At 40.4% G+C, this 20,716-nt stretch overlaps 1 protein-coding gene across 1 annotated transcript in view; it reads left to right on the top strand.

Annotated features, from left to right (window-relative positions):
* LOC147685070 (SCO-spondin-like) overlaps positions 1 to 20,716 on the top strand; it is a 153,397-nt gene that overhangs the window by 41,847 nt on the left and 90,834 nt on the right. The window contains exon 4 of the mRNA XM_086942416.1: positions 4,088 to 4,134. Coding sequence (XP_086798542.1) covers positions 4,088 to 4,134 — 47 coding nt within the window. The remainder of the gene's footprint in view (positions 1 to 4,087; positions 4,135 to 20,716) is intronic.

Genomic DNA, 20,716 nt, shown 5'->3' with positions numbered 1-20,716 from the left:
AGTCCAGGTAGACAGCGATCCAGCACAAGACGAGGAACTTCAGTGACCTAGCAGCTCCAGAATCGTTGCTTTAAATTATATTTATTATTTTGTTGCACACACTTTATACATTATACATTGTTCAGCATTAATATATCATGCTTCATAGATATACAGACATTTCATTACACCTTTCCGCAAACATAATTTATATTTCTTACTTTACCACTATTAAACGTTAAGCCCTTCTTGGGTCTACATGCGGCCCAAATCCTTCTTTCCACATACTTAAGGTGCCAGATCCTGATTGCGAGGTTCCTCTTTGAGGTCCTTTGCCCAGCTGCACATCTTTACTGCACCCAGCCCGCCTATGGCATCTTCAAACCAGCTGCAAGCTGGTTTTTAGCATCAGGGCTGACCCCCTTTCAGGGCCGTAGTTTTCCAGAAGCACACTAATATCAGTGCACTTCAAGGCTATGTGCTTCTGGTGAGGAAAGTCATGAAAAATGACCGATGTCAGCACTCTGAGGTGGTGCCTATATAAGTTACGCGGACAGCACAATGGCAAAGACGACACCAACAATGTCACATGGAGCCTACTGATGCCTTCTACCGGCGGGCAAGAGGATTGCTTGAAGAAAAATCTTCCGGATTCAGTCTAACATCTGGGAAATCCCAAGATAAGGGATCAACAACTAGATCATGTTTCTACTAGAAAAGGCATTACTGAAGGTAAGTAATTTGCACTTTAGTGCTTGTGCTGACTCAGCAAAACATGGCACAATTGGCTTACACCTGGTTGGCATATTTAATCTACTTATAAGTCTTGAGTAAAGTGGTATATCATATGCCAATGCGTATAAATTAAATGCTACTATTGTGCCTGCAGCATTTATTGTGCCACCCACAGATAGTACTGTAAAATATGGTGCAGGTATGCCATTGCAGACTGCTAACAGATTTAAACTGCCAATTTGACTTGGCAAAATAACTCCTTTGCCAAGCCTAGAACTCCCTTTTTCATATGTATAAGTCAGCCTTAAAGTAGACCCTAAATAGCCCATAGGGCAGGGAGCATTGCAATTAAAACATTTGACATGTACCTTTAAGTATCCCAGGTCCTGGTAGTGTTAAACTCCTAAATTCATTTTTCATTATCTCAAGGCCTACGCCTCCCGTAGAATAACATTCAGTTTCCTTATAACATTGAATAAGTGCTGACTTTTGATTGGTAACAGGTAGGAAAGTCATTTGGTGTCTGAGGAATTGTAATTTAAAATCTTCTTTAATGGTAAAGTCGGATTTGAAAATGCCAAATGTAGCATTTTCCTGTCCTACGTTACCATTGGATGCCTGCAGCCTATTCCTGGGTCACATGACTAGATGCAGTTGGCACTTGGTCTTATTGTATTCCTCACAGCCAGCATCTGATTAGAGGGTCTGGGTGTTGGCAGGTTGGGCCATCTCTGACTTGATAGGGGCAGAGCTGTCATCTACCACACTTGCACCTCAAAGGCACTGGCTCAGCTCACACACAAAGGACTTCCCACTAGTCTATTGTGCCCCCAGACAGACTAGGACCAGCGCGGGGAGGCAGGAAATACCAGACACCTCTGTAGGGGGAAACACCAGAAGCTGCTCCCGCTTCAGAGCAGAATAAGGTATACATATTGAGCCCTCAGACCCACTGTCAAAATCCCATCTGGACTTGTGAAAGTCTCAGCAGAAAGACTGCTCTGTTGCCCTGCTGCTCTTCTGCAAGAAGTACTGCCCAACTGCTCTGCTACTCTGAGAGACATGAGGGACTTCTCTGCTGTCCTGCTGTCTGACTAAGAAGGGCTGGGCCTGCAACTTAAAGTAAGGACCACCAGAGTGACTCCAAGAGCTAGTTGGCTGGCCTCCTGACCAGGGACAGAAATGGCTCCAACCATCTTGAACCCTGCACTTGGTCTATCACTTGTAGGGGGAGTCCTACTCCCCCCACAAGTGATGTGTTCCATGACCCCCTCATGTGGTGCCTTCCTGGACCTGGACCCTTAGAAGTAGGACTAAAAGTGCTCAACCAGCACAGCTATGGTTCTCATCAGCACCGACGCAGCATAAAGGAACCTGATGCAGGACCTCACATAGGGGCCCTCGCAGCACCACATTGGAACCGACTCATCGCAACACAACTCAACACAGGATCTCACCTTGCTTCCTTTGTCTTTATTGAAACTAATGCAAGAAAATGCAACTCAACTCAGGACTCCACATACCTCTTCGGAACCAATGATGTAGTATGCATTTTGATGCAGGATCCCGTATCACACCTCAGAACCGCCGATGCACAGCACAATGCCCTGCATGAAGGACATATGATACAATTCTCAGTGGGCCTTACCTGGTCCCTGTATCGTGGTTGGCCTGATCTTGTGACTTTGTCCCGGTCTGGTGCGACTTGATAAACACAGTTGACGCTTTGTGTTTCTGAGCACTAGTTTTACCAAAGTATTTAAAATTGCTACTCTCTAGTTCTACTGATTGGATTCTTACGTTTTGGTATCAAGTATTTTATTGAGATTGACTCTATTTTTCTTAAATTGATGTGGGATTTTTCCTGTGTTGTGTTTCTACTTTATTACCATTTGAGTGCTGCAGAAATACCTTACACATTGCCTTTAATTTAAGCCTGACTGCTTTTGTGCCAAACTACCAGAGGATTGGGCACATGTTAATTAAACAACTGTGGTTCACCCTGATGGAGATTGTGGCTGTTGCTTGAGAAGGGCTCACACCAACTCAACCAACAACCCAATGTCTCACAACTACCATCAGAACAACTACAATTACACCATTCTACCCACCACCATTACCATCAACATCAATTACCTCTAACACAATTCTCACCACTCCTGCCAATACCACCACTTTTACCCCCATTACCATCACCATAGTTAGAGCTATACTCTCACTACCATTACCACCGCAACCATTAGCCTACCAATATGGCCTCCAGAACAAGTGCCATAACCATTGTAAACACACAATACCACTAACAAATCTATTACCACTATAATTAGAATCATCCCCTACATTACCACCATCAGCTTTACCTGCAACATAACCTTTAAGGCCACCATAACTAATACCACAACCACCTCCACTATTACCAGTACCACCATTACCACCACCTCTCCCATGAACACTAATACCACCATCATTACCTTAATCACCCATATCTCTACTACTACCATTACCACTAATCCCACAAACAACACAACCTCAGCAAGAAAGTTCCACCATCATTCCCACCACCGCCTATATTTCCATAATTAGTACTATTAATTCCTCCGCAGTTATCAATATTTATATGACCACCATCATCACCACTATTATCAGTACCATTATCAGCACTACATCACATCTATTACCACCACTTCTGCTAACATCGCTAACACTGTCACAACCATTACTATCACCAATATAACTACCAATCCCACCATCACTTCCACTAGCACTAACACCACCACTGTCACCACTACCAGTATCACCAACATTACCACTGGTACCACCACAGGTACCACCACTAAGATCAACATCACCACCACCACTACTGCCATTACTTCTACAAGCAGTCCCACCACTTTTACTATCACCCCTACTACCACCACTGCCACCACGGCAATGTTCGTATGTGTTTCTAAGAGCACTCCTATTTAACATTTAGTGAAATATCGTAATTTTGGGAACTTCCCATAATAAAGTCAAACAAAATGACTAAAATTATGAAAGTGTATGCCTGTGTAATGGAAATGGTGGGCCTAGTTCTAAGATATCTATAGCGGAACAGCAACAGCACTAATAAAGTCCCAATACTCCCCCAAATAAACTATTGTATTTAATCTCTTGTATGAAATATATTTCAGCCTAGTCACATGAGTGGCCGGGACCCCCTTCTCAAGAACATACTCATAGAAAGGTGAACCTTAAAATCCAAAATAGTTTCTGCTACGTGGCCAACTATCATAGACTCTTTCTGTTCACTCTTTATGGTAGAGTGACACTGATAGATCAATCAGGGACTTTGACTCTGGGCTCTCGTTGACTTCTTTTTTTCTTATTTCAGTGTCTGCCAAGAAGGAATCTTCAACTGCTCAGAAGAGAACTGTGATGGTAAGAAACATGAGTCACACACAACTGACACCCTGAGCCAAATTTATCATGCACATAAAGCCTACGATACATGGATAAAAGAAGGTGAAAAACATGTTTACATATATCCGCCACTGCTATCAAATATACCTACAGACATTAGAAAAAAGAATTACTTTTCAAGAACCACACACCTTGTAAATCTGTCACTTTAAATAATTCCTTCCTTCTGGGGCAGAAATACGTCCCTTAAATACCCCGCAAGAAACAGGGTACTTGTATCATGAAGAGATGACTGAGGCAGAGGGGGTTGATGCAATGTCCATGATGTATTAACAGTAGTTATCTCTTGTCGCTTATGCACATTGCCCCGTATGAATTTCAATTTTGAGTTCTATTTCCATTACGTATGATATTGATGCATTATTAGTGGGTGAGCCCAAACCCTATGTGGCACCACCATACTATGTGCCAGCAACATATTTTCTACCAAATTCCTGTTAAACCGCCTACCTTCAGGGTCATTATGTCCTGTGTTCACAGTAAACTGTGATTAGAGGTAGGAGGAAAGTTATTGTAATGTGTCTTGGTGTTATTTTTTAAATTATTTTAACATTTATAAACCCCATCTATACTTACAAGGATTAATGGCATATGTGATGTATTTTTTTTGTATTTCTGTAGTACAAAACTTGTTGCCAGAACTGTGGAATGCTGTACAATGAAACAAAATGATTTAAGAATTATTTTTATTTAGTTTTTAAAGCATCCTAAGATTCAGTGTTTCATTCAAACCACCCAAAAAACTTGATGGAATCTGAACATACCAGGAATGACTTTTAAGACAAAAGGACACATACTCTTGTTTTATTTTTTAGACAATGACAATGACAATATTATTGATTTAGAGACCTCTTCTGAGATCAACAATTAGAATAAATACATGAATCAAACACTTTTTTTTATAAAATTCTGCTGTTGACACATCAGTAGAAAAATTCCTTTTTAAAATATAGATCTAGTAAGTAAAAAAATTATTGTTTCTGATTAATTAAAACCATTACAAAAATACATTTAAATGCGCATTTATCTTAGTTGTTATAAAATGCAATAGTTATAAGATGAGGGTTTGAGGAGTGTCCATAATTCATTATTTTTGTCTAAGCCACCGACATCTTAGTTGGATAGTTTGAGCACCACTAATTTCAAGAATTTTACCAACATCCCATTCAGTAGCAGAAGTCTTGGATCAAAGCATGCAAGGACTTCTTGTCTCCGTGTGCGTATTCTACATTCGTTAAAAGTTGTTTTTAAGAGAGCTACTCTTTCCTCTTTTAGCTTCTAGCAGGAGCATAGCAAGTGTTTGATATCTTCTTTCCATGCACCGCATAACCTGCATATTGTCCCACAGTTACTTCTCAGCCATGGTTGTAGATGTGGTATGGCTGGTAGAATTCCTAGCCTGTGTTTTAGGAAGGCTTCTTTTGATTTCCTGCAATACCCCAGTCCAAAGTAATCATGTAACCCGGGTGATTTATATGTGCTCAGAATCATCCAGGCATGGCGCCTATGGGTAAAGGTGGCTTTGTCCTCTATAAAAGAGAGTCTCTTTATGCACTTATTTACTACGTGCTTAAATTGTACGTGCAGTAGTAGAGTTTCACATAGTTCTTTTAGTCCTGTAATAGCCAGTGACTACTCTAAGTATTTTTTTCCCGGCGTTTTGGAACTGCTGCACAAATCTTGCCAGAGCTGGTGGTTCAGTGTGTTCTAAGGTGAATTCTTTATTTTGTACCAACACTTAATAAACAATCCTTTACTTGCTAGCAGTTGTTTTGTTAATCCAAATTGTAACCTGATCTGGGCTTGTGAGGTATAAGATTGTAAATTTAGGAGGAGTCTGTATGCTTTTGAAATGATGGTGTCCAGCAATTTCGCATCTGTGCCCCTTAGTGCTTTGCTTCTATAGGTAATGGATGACTGAAATTTAACTTGGGCAACACGAAGCAATAGAAAAGTGGGGCCGGTCAGTTTGGTTTTAAGTTGTCCAAGTGTTGTCGCAATCAGCAAGCCTTTCCTCTTTGAGGCCTCAAGGTGATTTTAGAAACGGCCTCCCCAATTAACTATAACGCCAAGATATTTATATTCTAAGCAGTTTGCGATGACCTTTGTTCCAACGAACCAAGAATGGGACTTTTTATTCCCAGTTATTGACAATACTTTAGTTTTGTCAATGCTTACTTTGAGAAGGTTCTCTTCAGCGTATCCATGCAGTGTGTTGATGAGATGTTGTAGTCCTACTTTGGTATGACTATTCAGGATTTAGACCTCTTCCGAGATCAACAATTAGAATGAATACATGAATCAAACACTTTTTTATAAAATTCTGCTGTTGACACATCAGTAGAAAAATTACTTTTTAAAATATAGATTTTGTAGATTTCACAAATTTGTACAATTTATAACCGGCATATTTATTTGGCGGAGATTTCAGGAAGGCAATCAAGTCAATAGGGGTCTAGAGACTATATCTAAAATCAATAGGTTTAATAAAAATGGTCTTGCCTCTACTACTGCTTTATAAGAACAAAAATGAAAAACATGAATTTAGTCCTGGACTCCACTATTTCATTTGTCACGTACACCTGAACTATCACCTGAATCACTCCAGCTTCTTGTATAGTTCTTTAGAAGTAATATGTCTAATCGAAACATGATGATGCATCTACGTATACTATGTTCTAAGGCAAAACTCACATACTGTTGGTGGATCTTAAACTCAATAGTGGATACAAGAGATTTATAAAGGGCTAGTGGGAAGCAGTGCGCCTTGTCTAACTCATAGCTCAATCATTAAGTCAGGTTTTTAAAAAAAGAGCTTAAAGTGGGCTGGAGACCAGGATTGAAAATTGCTTTTGGTGCATTGAAAGCATTCTAAAGCGGTCTTAAGATTTCTATTGAAAGTGTCTTGTTTTTTCTCCTGCCTTAAAAGTTTTGTGTTTTAGTAAGGTCCTTAAGGAGCCTTCTTCTGCAGGTAAGAATGTGAATGCCCATCTCATTTTGTTGGCCAGAGCTATTGAAAATCCGTTTACCATTTAAAGCTCCAAGCAAAGGATCTGGGCTGGACTGGTATTCAGTATGTTCCATCTATCAGTGGGAATATATACTCCATGGCATCAATTATGGTAGGTGGGATTTTTGCCCTGTATATTTCAAGAAGAGTGTGAAAATTTCTCTTGCCAAAGAGGAGTAAAATCTCTTTATGGCTTTAATGAGTGCTACTGCTTTATAATTCATCTGTTGCAAGTGGGAATGTACTTCTAGGGTTTGTGGAAAAACGCCCTAGGTAGGTATACGCTATTACCACCTCAATTGTGGTGCCATCTAAGTTCGAGTCAGTTAAAGTGAGTGTGATGTTTCCTTCCCCTAAATGGGACTACCTTTGTGTTAGAGATGTTTTCTTTTATGTAGTTTTCTTCTGACTACTTAGTGGGAGCATCTCTATTTCTCTATAAACCCAACTGGGTGAGATCGAAAAACTACCACATCGTCAGCATACATTAACAAATGTTACTATGGAAGGGAAATTCTTTACATTAACAAAACTCTCTAGAAAATGGCTTAAAATAGCGAGATTAAGAGGGAGGCTTATAAGCAACCCGGTTTTAAGCCGTTCAACTGTATCATATTAGTCAAACCTTTGTCACCTCCCATCTGGACTTTACACCATGTTCAGGTGTGGAGGGCAACTATCAACATCAGAAGTGTGTCAGGTATCCCCATTTTCTTTAGTTTTCTCTGAAGCAGGGACTTGTCAACCCTGTCAAATGGTTTAGAGAAATCGGCAAGAAGACTTTATACTACTTGTGATTTGGTTAATACATACTTATCAATGATTGTCTGTAAAATACGTATATTATCAACACAGGGCGGTTGAGCTGAAAGCTTGCTTGAAATATCAGGATTATATCCCTGGAGGAAATACATTCTTTCAGATGGTCGAGGATATTTGCCGCAAGACATTTCCCTGTGGCGTCCAGGAGTGTGATTTGGCAGTAGTTCCCGGGATTGAGACTAGGGCTTTATTTAGTACTGAGATGATGATACTTCCTGTCCATGAGTAGGGAATTTGGCCAGTGTTATAACAGTGAAGAAACTGGTGTGCCAAAAACATACTCCAATTCACCGGATTACTTTGAAATGTTTTTACTGGTATCATGTCTGGGTCCATAGCTGCTAGACTTCTTGATATAAGGCTTTATTTACTTGTCTGATTGAGAAGTTAATAGCTGAGAAATTCCATCAAGAGGCCTTATGTTACATATTTTGCTGCTGTCGGGCTGAACTGTGTTTGTTTTGTAGAGATGAGTAGATACCTTTCCCAGTCCTTCTGTGATACTGGTGTGGTCTTTAAGGATTTAAGACTTCCAGTTCCTTTAGCAATGAGGCGCCAAATGTGGTTGGTGTTTTTTTGAGTGGCTGCCATATGTAATTCCATGCAGGTTTTATCTGAGGCGACTCTGGTTTTTGCCTTGTTAATCCTTTGCAGTTTTTTTTCAAGAGAGCTATTTATAATTTCCTAGGGCCTGAGCAGTTGATACATTGCCGCCTAAATGGCTTTTAAATTTCTTTTTAGAAATGTCCCCCCAAAAGATCTTTTGGTCTTAAATGGTGGATTAAGGTAGGTTTATTATGGATATGAGGGTTTGCTCGAAATGCCTAATTGGGCTGATGTTGATATTTGGTGACCAGAGCGGTCAAGAGAATATTTCTTTGTATATTTTGTTTATACTGGCCATGACCCAGATGATTTGGTCCCGCTTTGAGTCTATTACGGTCTCACCATTCATCTGAGGCAGCGTCCATAGAGAGATGGAGAAAAGATTTAAATTGAGGTTCAGATGGATTAAGACATGGCCACTTTTATGTGAGAAATGAGTGCTGAGATAGTTACATTTTTGGAAGAGATCCGGACTGAATATTATTTAGCCTAATACAGAACTACCATGGACTCCTCTTCTTGTGTCGCTTGCAGGTACATCGCCTTTTAATCTTCTATTTAGGATCGCACCATGGATTTCGATAGCTAGCTCCAGTAGGATTTTCCCACGTTTGTCTGCTTTTATGTTGTCGGGGAAAATAGGGATTGGTATTGACAATGCATCTTCAGCATCTCTGTGTTTCTACAGGAATTAATTGAGTATTTGGAGATTTTTGCTTTGAAGTCTCCTCTTATGATGACTTGGTACTTTCCACATGCTTCTAATGTTAATTCAATCTCATCAAATATTTTTATAAGCATGGGGTTGGATTCAGAACTAGGCGGGAGATAGAGATTAAAGAGAAATATAGGTACAGTCACTCTGGAACTTTCTTTTCCGGTATTTATCTTCATGTATTTCTGCCGGATGATTTCTTTCAAAATTCCACTTTATGTCTTCCGTCAGTAGGATCAGCAGACCCTCCTTTGCATGACCTTGACTTACTCTTGTTGCAGGGATTTCGAATGTAAAGTAATCCTTTTGATGGAAGTGTCAGAGAGGCCACGTTTCCTGGAGGCAGAAAATTGCTGGGGAGTTTTTCAAAAGAGACTGTCCTTTTTGCGGTTCCATACCTGCAAGATTCCATGAGAGAATATCAGTGCTCCTTGTGAAGGAGTTGTCGCTACAAGGGAAGTTTTGCGCCTCGTCCCTGCCTATTTGCAGTTAAGTTGTCGGCAAGCCAAGACCAAGGGTTATCCTTTTTTGTATTTGTGGGCTTAGGAATGCTGTGGTTCATATCTGTCTTTCACCCTCTGTTATACAAATTGTTAATTTGTCCACTTTGGGTTCTGTGAAACATTCTGTATAATTAGTTTGGTCAAAGAACGGGTGGACTAGAAGAGCCTCCGTTTTTAAAACTGTTGATGCCTTTGGAGGAGCCAATGAAGTCTTTTGTCTGACTCCAATCACACCAAATCTGTACTTATGGAAAATTGCACTTTCGTTTAAGATAATTGCAGGCATCACACCATAGCAAAATTTGACTTGCCTTGGAGAGACCTCAGGCCTATCTGAAAATGATACCAATTTTAATTCAGAAGATGATAAAGATTGGAGGGAAGCAAGTGAATGAATGAGATGAAGTACCCTTTTCCGATTTAAGGGGTCATTTGCTACGGGAAAGTGGTCGGATAGCTCAAGGGTTACAAATACGTTCTGAGTTTGCCTTCGTCCTACTGTCACAGCCTTGGAATCAGGAGGGAGGGCAACCTGCTCAGGGTAACTTGTATTCTGATAAGTGCTTTTAGTTGTAAAATCGGCAGCCAAAGGATTCAGTTGTATTGATAGTGCTGCAAATGTCGGTGGGGGAGGAGTTCCCTTCGCGTTGCTGATGTCAGTGTTAACTAATGTATCATTGAATGTCTTTTTTTCTTCTTTTTGGTTGTTAGGGGCTAACTGTTCCCTTTGTGAGAACTTTCTTTAGTGGTGCTTTGCCTTTGTAATTCTGCTGTTACTCCTTTTCCTTCTCTTTTTTGTACTCTTCATTTGTACTTTTGCAGTTTTACTTAGGTGTTTTTCTGGACATAGTGTTTTTAGGGAATACCTCCCTTGTTTTTCGAGTTTCTGAGAATGGTGACAAGTTTCATTGAAGAGACTGTTGTGGAGGATGTTGCTGAGGGCTTTATGTAGGCGCAGACTCTATTTTACAACCACAGATAGGATAATACTTTAGAGTTATGATTGGGCCGAAGCCCTTCGTTTGGGTCCTCAATTAGCTTTTTAAAGGATTAAATTGTATCAGCTGGATCTCTATTTTTATTTTGAGATTTATTACTTTTGCTGTTATTTTGCATGCCTCTTGATTTTTTCAATTAGTTGTTTGTATCTTTTCTTTTATTTGAGATATGTTGTAAATCAATTGATGTGCTTTACTGACTTGTGTTTCATTTGCATGGGGAAAGGTTTTGGTATGTTTCTGGTCCAACAGGATTTAAAGGACGACCGATTGTGAGTCCAGAATGTGATTGCAAGGTGCTGTAGATTTTTCTAAAAATTGCAGTATTGATTCTAGAACACTTTGTAGAGAAAGAGCAAATTGGCGAATATTGCTCTATTTTTTTGATGATCTCAGAGATTATAGTATAGGGACATCAGGAGAAATGGTCAGATTTCCGTCTACATCTGAAGGATTACTAGGTGTGATATTACCTAGTTGCAGGGTCACCGTTGGGGGTTTTATAGTTGGAACTAAAGTGATCTGACTCAGTTTTATATCTGGAATGGTAAAATCCATTGCAGAAATGCGTGTTGTCACAATTGAAGGTGAAAATTGTTGTTGTGGAGCCACTACGCCCGGGCCTGGAGGAATCTGCCCTTTGGAATCTTGGATCTTGTGTTCTGCCAGTTAGACTAAAGTATCACCTTAATTCCTGTGTGCTCCCTTTGGTCTTTTTTGTGTAGAAGTTTCATATTCCTTTTTTGAAGACCGTATACAGAAGGGGAAAAACTCTTGAATTGTGAGTGATCCAAGAATTGCCCGATATGCGCTGATCGCCTTTTGCTTCTTCTCTTAGATTGCACTGTACCCAGTCTTTTCACGATCACTATTCTGCTTCTCAATTTTTATAAAGCCATTGCGTTCACTGTAAACTAATGAAGGTAAGTCCAGGAAGATTCTAGCAATGGTTATTTGATTTTCTACAGTTTGAGAAGGATTTGTGGGCCTTTTTACATGAGCGTCTGGCTTTTTACCTTCCCTAGGTTCCACCATACAAGTAAAGTTAGGCTCAGCCTGTATAGTGGTCTTCCTGTATATCTAAGGGAATAGTTTGCAATTCAGTCTGAGGCAACAGGTGAGGTTCATCCTAAAATGTACAGCTACTGAGGCTACCCTCAACCGAGACAAGCCACACCGGCCTAATGCCTGCCACTTCAGCCTACACGGGAAAGAGGCTGCAGTTTTAGCCTCACCTGCCTTTCTTCTCCAGCGTTGCTCATTCAGTGGTTCCGGCCTCTACAGTGTCCTCTTTACTCTTGTTTATGTTCACCACCCATTGGATGAGGACTTGCTCCTTAATTTGCTGGTCGTAGCGTGGTGCGAGGGTCTGATTGATGATGAGACTGTGGTGTATCTTGCTGCCTCATTCTTTTTTCCTCTGTCCATAAGCAGTATGTGTCAGCTGTCTGCTGAGGTGCTGGCAGCTGAAGGCAGCTGTAGCAGCCGACGGCAGAAGCTACAGTTCACCACTCGTCTCCGACCCATGTCGCCAGAACCCGGCCGAAGACGGCTCTTTGCTGGCAGGCAGGGGAGTGACATTATAGCAGGTATCAGGCTGAAAAAGAACTGGGACCTGGGCCAGACCAGCCGGGCCGGCCGCGATCAAAGGGTCCTGGCGGCCAGAAGTTCCAGTAAGCGTTACTCTTGCTTCGGGGGCACTAATACCAAATCGCTTCCTCCTCGTACCAGCTGATCTGAAGACAGTTACACTACAATATGTGTTCTTGTGTAGCACATCTCCCACATGGTAGTCACTCACAGAACAAAAGAGGTTCTACAAATTTCTCTTCTGTCAGAGAAAATGACAGCCAATTTGCCTAAGAAAAATCATTGAATATTGACCATCTGATTCTAATTCTGAGCCTATTTTGCCTTTTAACAATGCATATTGGACCCCGGTGTGTCAGCTTGGTCTAAGTCCTATTGTCTTAGCTGTCCCATTGGCAGCCATCATACATCAGCTTCTTGAGACCCTAAACTTTTAACATAACACTCATCACCAGAAGATTTGCTAGTACAGGCTTCTACATGTAACCTTTACCATAATTCCTTCACTTCTGTTTCCCCAGATAGAAGTGAACTGATGCCATGGGTAAAAAAGTTTTTTCTTTAGGCAGTTTGGCACTGTGCTTCACGAATGCTTCATGGCTGCTAGCATTCTATTGCTGTGCTCTTTGGAATATGGCACAGGAGGGAATGTCCTTTTTACCAGTGAATCAGTGATCCATCTTTTTGCATGTGTTCAAGATGGTCAGGACACAGCCAACAAATCTTACATTCTGTTCTGCTCTCCAGGGATTTGGGTAGCCCTGGAATGGGAACCAGTGCTAAATTCGCAGACATGCCTGGATGTGCTCTACAGGATTTTCCAAAGCCTTCCGAAATTCCTTTGTTGAGAATGCCAATATTTCTGTGAAAAGTTTCAAGCTAATTCATGTAACAGCACATCTGCCAGGTTTGTCAACCTAGTGCTTTATTTCCACCAGCAGTATGAGTAGTTTGGGGGGCACGGTAGGGGCAACTTTGTCTGTCATTGACAATTATCACAGCCTATTCAATACTCAGTGAATAACAATAACACAGCAAAGGTACCGGTGGTTTTGACAATCGCACTTACAATTCAAAATGGAATGTCTCGACTGCAATAGTTATTTTACAAGTATATTTGTTATCTTGTAGTTCTGGTGCCCCTCAAGGTACCATTAACATCCCACTACCATGGATGTTGGATCAACGAGAGTTCTAGAGGACTCGGCGTCAAGTGCTTCTACAAACTGATTGTACCTCGGCACTCCAATGTTTTGATATCAAAAGCATATGCTATTTGGGGGGAAATTCCCAGTCCTGTCCCTGTTAGGGTGCCCTGATTAATTGTTTCATATTAGAGCAATACCTCTATACTTGAACAGAAGTAGAACATCCAAACATTATGTTTGTTTTGTACTTTTAATGTGGATGCTAAATATACTTCATCCCAATACAGTTCTTGATAGTAACAAAATACAATGCATAGATTTTAGAGGACATCAATAAGTTTATAGATTTTCTCTAAATCCTTCACTTGGTTCCTGAAGAGCTGAGCAAGGAGCTGACAAGTGTTTCGTCACTGGATGTAACTTCATCAAGGCTTAAGCGTCCTGTCACTTGGGAACTTGTATAGATTTTCGTGAAGATTCCCAATTCGGAGAAAGTTCTTAGACCTGATTTGTAATGAACTTGTCGTTTTTCTGGACAGAAGAGAATGCCTCTGTTTTAAGGTGGATACAATTCCTTTTATTTTAAAAAGTTGGATTTTCCGATCGATATTTCTTTCTCCAAGTTTAGTTTTATGAAATTATTTCCTTATGTAATCCTGTTAGGTAAAGCAGCTTGTTTTTTTTCTTTTTAAAGCCACACAAGATAATAGTACGACGGGTTCTATGAGTGGAGCGCAGTGCTACATTGACCGACTTGTTGCACACACCGGAGTAGAACGCCTACGAGTTACTTCTTGCGCGGGAGCGCTGCAAATTCCGGGACATATCATAGCCCCATCTCAACAACAAGTCGGTCAATGTAGCCCTGCGCTCCACTCATAGAACCTGTCATACTCTTATCTAGTGTGGCTTTAAAAAGAAAAAAACAGGCTGCTTTACCTAACAGGATTACCTTTGGATTCTCTTTTTTGAAGAACCTACGGTGTGCCCAATTCAGGGATGCACTCATATTCTTTGTGTGCACTTGCTTGCCATTTCTGGATGACGTACTAGGCTGGATACGTTTCCTGAGGGAGCACCCTAACAGTTTACCTTTTTTTTTATCTTCCGAGGACATTATTTCTGCTGTGCACCTCCCCTACCCATTTTCTGCTATTACTATTTCTCTGCCCATGCTGTAGGTAGCACGCACACCACCCACAATGCAATTCGATTACATCACTAAATAAACTGACGCCAAAGCAAGCACTCTCGCCTTTGATGATGATGAAACTGCGTGTATATAAACATTAATCAATGAGGATATAGCTCAAGAAACCACAGGCCGCACTAAAGAACAATGCATTAGACAAGTTCTATATTTAACTAAACGTAAAGTCAACCAGAAACTTCACGCAAATACGCTCATCAAATACCATAGAGCCCTACGGATTCCCCTTGGATTAAGGATAGCGTTGAAACCATCCTTATGTAAAATTTCGAAATCATTTTAAGAAAAATGGAATGCGATTCTCAATAAATGCAGCCTCGTCTTAATATTACTCATAGTGAATTGTCTCACATTCTTATTGACCTCAACAAGGAAATAAAAGAGATTGAAAATGAACTAGCAGATGCAACTTCATCTGATGAATTGTCGAAAATATTGGAAGATATCAACATACAACTTGAGAAATATACTAAAGAAATTAACGATAGAAAAATACGTAAGTTCAGAAGGGATACCCCTGACTACAAATTGCGGGAGGTTTATACCTGGGCTGAAGTATACGCCCAAAGACGAAGAAACAAGCCATATAATCAACAAACAGACACGTCATCAACTGGCAGCGAATCGTCTAACCGCCCACCAAAGAAAACTGACACAATTATATCTGCATCTGCTAGACATAATGCTCCATCTAACACTGATAAAACCACAACTAAAGAAAGCTACCCATCAACTTTGGAACCTTTTTTAGAGGAAAGCCTAGACGACAGAGGAGACCCCGGAGGGGTAAAAGAAAAGGGTCACCCAAACACATGGAGTACGATCGAAAAGAAAAAGAAGAACACCTAGTGATCAATATTTCAGATACCACTCTAACACCACACAAAATGAAACTATTGGAAAAAGGGACATCGTTCATTCTGACTACTCATACTAACTTACTCGAACTGTATGTCAGTACCTTCAAATTCACTCGCAAATTGTGATTACGTCATTTTTTTGACAATGTCTTACCACGTCCCATTGATGTCAAACCAGATCAATTGAGTGGTTTACGCCCACCGAGTACATATCAAGCACCTTGCAGTCATAAATGTATTGATATGTTTGAAACTCTTGTCAAACAAGATTTGATGAAAATTAATTACAAAAAGAAAAGCAAAGAGAACATCACTCAGAAAGATTGTGATACCCTTAAAAAAATAGTGGACAACAAACAGATCAGATGCATCAAAGCAGACAAAGGCGGAGCCCTGGTAGTTTTAAATACCCAAATGTATGAAGACAAGATACTTGAACACATCTCTGACCAACAAACCTTCATGAAACTCGATGATAACCCAACCATGCAATTCAAGGCTACCCTCAATGATTTAATTACCAAAGCTAATGAATCTGGAACTATTTATGATAAGACCAAAAGATATCTGCTTTTAGAACACCCTAAAAGTCCAATCATGTATTTGACACCTAAAATCCACAAAAGCCTTGATGACCCACCGTTCAGACCCATAGTATCCACTAGGGGATCCCTGCATGAACCCGTAGGGAAATTCCTAGATAGATACTTACAGCCTCTGGTAAAACACATGAAAAGCTACGTGAAAGACACTACTGACTTTTTACTGAAATTATCTGAAGTGAACGTACAAGCTGAAGAATGTCTGGTCTTATGTACTGCAGATGTGAGATCCTTGTATACCTCTATCCCTCACTCTGGGGATATTGAGGCGATTGAGAAAGCAATCTTGAATAGTGATATTGAAATGCCCATGCAACAATTCTTAATGGAACTCATGATGTACACTTTGTATCATAGTTATTTAGAGTATGAAAAAGCATGGTATCTGCAACTATCCGGCATGTCCATGGGCAACTGTGCGGCGCCCACATACGCTAACATATATATGAAAGAATTTGAAGACATGTATATCTACGGGAATTCCAACTGGACTGACAACATGATCATGTTTGTCAGATACATCGACAACCTGTTTTTTATTTGGAAAAACTCAAAAGAACTCTTACAACAATCTTTAACTACTTTGAACACCATGGATGAAAGAATCCAACTAACATGGCAAATGAGTGAAGATTCCATCACATTCTTAGATGTACAGATTACTAGAACACTGAACAGCTTTGAAACTGACCTACACCGTAAACAGACTGATCGCAATAACACCTTGCATTATTCTAGCTTTCACCAGAACTCCTTGAAACGCCATTTACCTTTTTCTCAAATGCTACGAGCTAAACGCATTGCGTCTGATGAAAACACCTCTTATAAACGCATAAAAGAAATGGGAACAAGGTTCCGCGAAAGGGGCTACCCACGTACCATCATTGAACAAGCAGAAACTTGTGTGTCGCTGATCTCTTGAGAGGAGGCATTGAAAAGAACAACTAGACCTCATGATACCAGGATGGCGCTTGCATCCAAGTTTTCAACTCTTAGCGCGACATACAAAAAAATCATTCTAAAACACTGGCCGATCCTTAAAGCAGAACCAGATTTCAATGAACTGTTCGCAGATCCTCCCATTTTGGCATACAAGCTTAATAACAACATTAAAGAAATATTAGCTAAAGAAACACCAGTATCAGTTGATGCTAAAGGCACTCGCCCTTGTATGAACTGCAATAATTGTCACAATGTGATCAAAGGAAACAATATCACTCACCCTATGAAAGGACATAATATCAAGTTGAAAGTAAATGCCACATGTGATTCATCCAATCTGATATATCTACTGAAATGCCCATGTGGAAAGATCTACATAGGGAAAACAAAAAGGACAATAAAAACTTGCCTTAATGAACACAAATCAAATATACGGACCAGAAATGAAAAATCTAACATTGCTGTACATTTTATGGAGCAAAAACACAGCAGAGCTCAATTGAAATTTATGGTTCTGGAAATCATCCAGAAACATGAAGGAAAGGACAACAATAAAACTTTATTGCAGCGTGAAATCTCATGGATTTATCGTCTTCAAGCAATGAAGCCCTTTGGGCTTAATGACAGAACTAATTTTATTTGTTTCCTTTAATAATTGTTACCTTCATTACAGCTTTGTGGTTTACTAATGCTGTTCACTCTTTATTGTGGCCTTCACAATTTTTTATATCTTTTTTATTGTTTACACTACTCGGATGTTACACGCGTCTCACGCTACCACCCCAATATGGCTGATTAACCACACTTCAGTCCTTCTTTTATGTTCTTGAACTAACGCAATCCATTGAGCCAATCTGGGCTCTTTTAACCTCACATCACTTACCGCGGTCACTTTCACATTCGTCTTACTGACGCTGAACACTCGACATCGAGATTTGGAACCCTCTGAAATAATGTAAGTCGGTTAACCGCCGCCTTGTCAAGTTATGTTAGGCGTTACCCTTCCGGGACCGCCATATGCTAACTTGTGTTATTTTCCGTTTTCAGCAACGTTACTGTTAGACTCTGGGACACTCCATTGCAGGAGATATGTTCCGATTTAACTCACGTTTGTATTGGTCGTTTTTTCTTTCACCACTCTTTGCACTTAATGCACATACCGGATTCGCTTCACTTGCATGAGGTCACATTTTATCACGTTTTTTTTCACTAATGTTCGATGTAGTGAGTTTGAGACATGTCTTTATTACATATTACTGAATGCTATATCCTTTTGGTTTTAGAGCTCCTGGAAAAAGGGCTTGGGAGCCCGAAATGCATTGGAGCAAGTAAACAATGTTGATCAGAGGTTATGACTTAACCATAATGAAATTAGTTTGAAATACTTCATTTTGATATGATGAAAATATCAAGGAATGCCAATCTTTGAAAAATAAATTTACGCAACCACTCTAAATACTTTGGAGTCTCTTATTTGAAGAACCTACGGTGTGCCCAATTCAGGGATGCACTCATATTCTTTGTGTGCACTTGCTTGCCATTTCCGGATGACGTACTAGGCTGGATACGTTTCCTGAGGGAGCACTCTAACAGTTTACCTTTTTTTGATCTGCCGAGGACATTATTTGTGCTGTGCACCTCCCCTACCCATTTTTTGTCTCTCTTGAGTGGGGCATGCCAACATTGCTCAGCATACCACCTTTTACACCCTTAAACTTCCTCTTTCAGGATCCTTTGACAAGACATTTTACCTTTGGTGGGACTGTTCCCTTCTGTACGCATTTCCACCACTGCCACTGATCCCCCGTCTTCTGAGGAGAGTGAAGCCGGAACCAAGAACAGCTCATTCTATTGCCCCTAAATTGGTCTTCGATTGTCTGATGCTCTAATCTCATGATGCTGAACATCTGTTCTATTTTGAGCCGTTACCTACAGAATTACCTACAATTCCAAAAACAGAGAAATATTATTTAATTCAAACCTCCACAACCTGTACCTTCATGCTTGGAGATTGAGAGGGACCAATTGAGATGCTTTGACATCCTTGCAGAGGTGGTGGATGTCAGTCTGACTTTGTGCCTTCCTTCCACTACATCTATGTTCTTACTTAGAATGTTGGGCTTGCTTAGACTCCTAGTGTGCAGAGGGGCAGGTTGATATTATAATGGCACAGTAGTACGAGGTACTATTGTTTGTCTTTGGCCTAGCAAAAAGTTTTGCTTTGGGCACCGGTAAAAGTTACAAGTTATGTGCAGTCCTGCCAGCCTAACTTCAATTATATGATCAGCCTTCATTATTAGAAGTGCCTGTTGTGATACATTCTTCCAAACGGGTTGTTGCATATTTTGCACTACTCCTTTTATTGTGGTACATGTGGTCATGATCTTCCTGATGTGTGCGACTGTTGAACGCCTATATCAATCCCCTCTTCAGCGTTTTGCATGTTCCTCATTGTGATCAAGTCTTTGTGCCTCTTTCAAGCTTCAGGCTTTGTTAGTTCACTTGCCATATGTGACCATATGTCAGATTTACAAAGCCATTTTATACATGGACCAAATCACAGGCTATGCAACTGCAAATTAATGTACTAAACCCATTTTCAATTTGATAACAGGTTACTGAATTGCGAAATGGGGTTGAAAACCTTTTATTATAAAACAAAGTTCAGCTGGCACTGCTGTGTGCCCGTGTCTAGGGCAGGCCGGGAGGGGCCATTGCCTTTGACAGTAGCAGACTGAGCATGGAGAAGGAATGTGGCACATCATCAGTGCACATGTTGGTTTGGTAGCCATCTAAGGCCGGCCAAAAAGACATGCAGGCTTGGTTTTCTCCAACTCAGCTGTATTGTACAGCCGGCTTGGAGAAACGCCACCGGTTCCCAGGCACTGTCTGAGTGGCAAACCAGGCCGTTAAGACCAATCCTGGCGTGGCTTTCATGCTAGGTATAGCATGAGAGTAATGCTGGAATAGGTGGGGAATCTGGGAGCTTTGAGCAGTGCATGCAAGGAGGAAGCTAGAGTCTGGCATATCCCCCTCCCCCCGCTTACCCTTACCACTTGGTTTCGGTAGCACCCGCTACTGAAATATTTTTATTTTGAAGAGGCATGTTCAGGGCATTCCTTTTGAATGAATTTTTTTTTTACCATATGTTTCAATGCTTTGCGACCGAAATCTGGTCACAAAACAATGAAAAGTTACTGTCTACAGAGTTGAGGTAGTACCACATTCACAAAAGGCGATTGGTCCCTTTGGGACCCCTTCTTCTTTGTGAATTAAAAAAAAAACTTTATTAGGAAGTACACATTGGTACAGGTGGACACTTACAACTCTCAAACAAACGTAAAAAAATGTTGAATCTTTCTTTTCGAACATCACCTTTTTTCGGAAAATGGCATGCATTTACATTTTTTTTTATTTAAACGCAAATCACTGATGAGCATGCCACTATACAATTGATGGTTGCAATCTATGACCTACCTCATGAATATTAATGAGGTAGTTAGGATTGCGACCCACTATGATTTGGAATTTCAT

The sequence above is a fragment of the Lissotriton vulgaris genome, chromosome 10 (genome assembly GCF_964263255.1).
Source record: "Lissotriton vulgaris chromosome 10, aLisVul1.2, whole genome shotgun sequence".
In the NCBI taxonomy this organism is placed as follows: domain Eukaryota; kingdom Metazoa; phylum Chordata; class Amphibia; order Caudata; family Salamandridae; genus Lissotriton; species Lissotriton vulgaris.
Note: the sequence above shows the minus strand (reverse complement) of the source record. Positions and strands in the feature narration are given on the sequence as shown.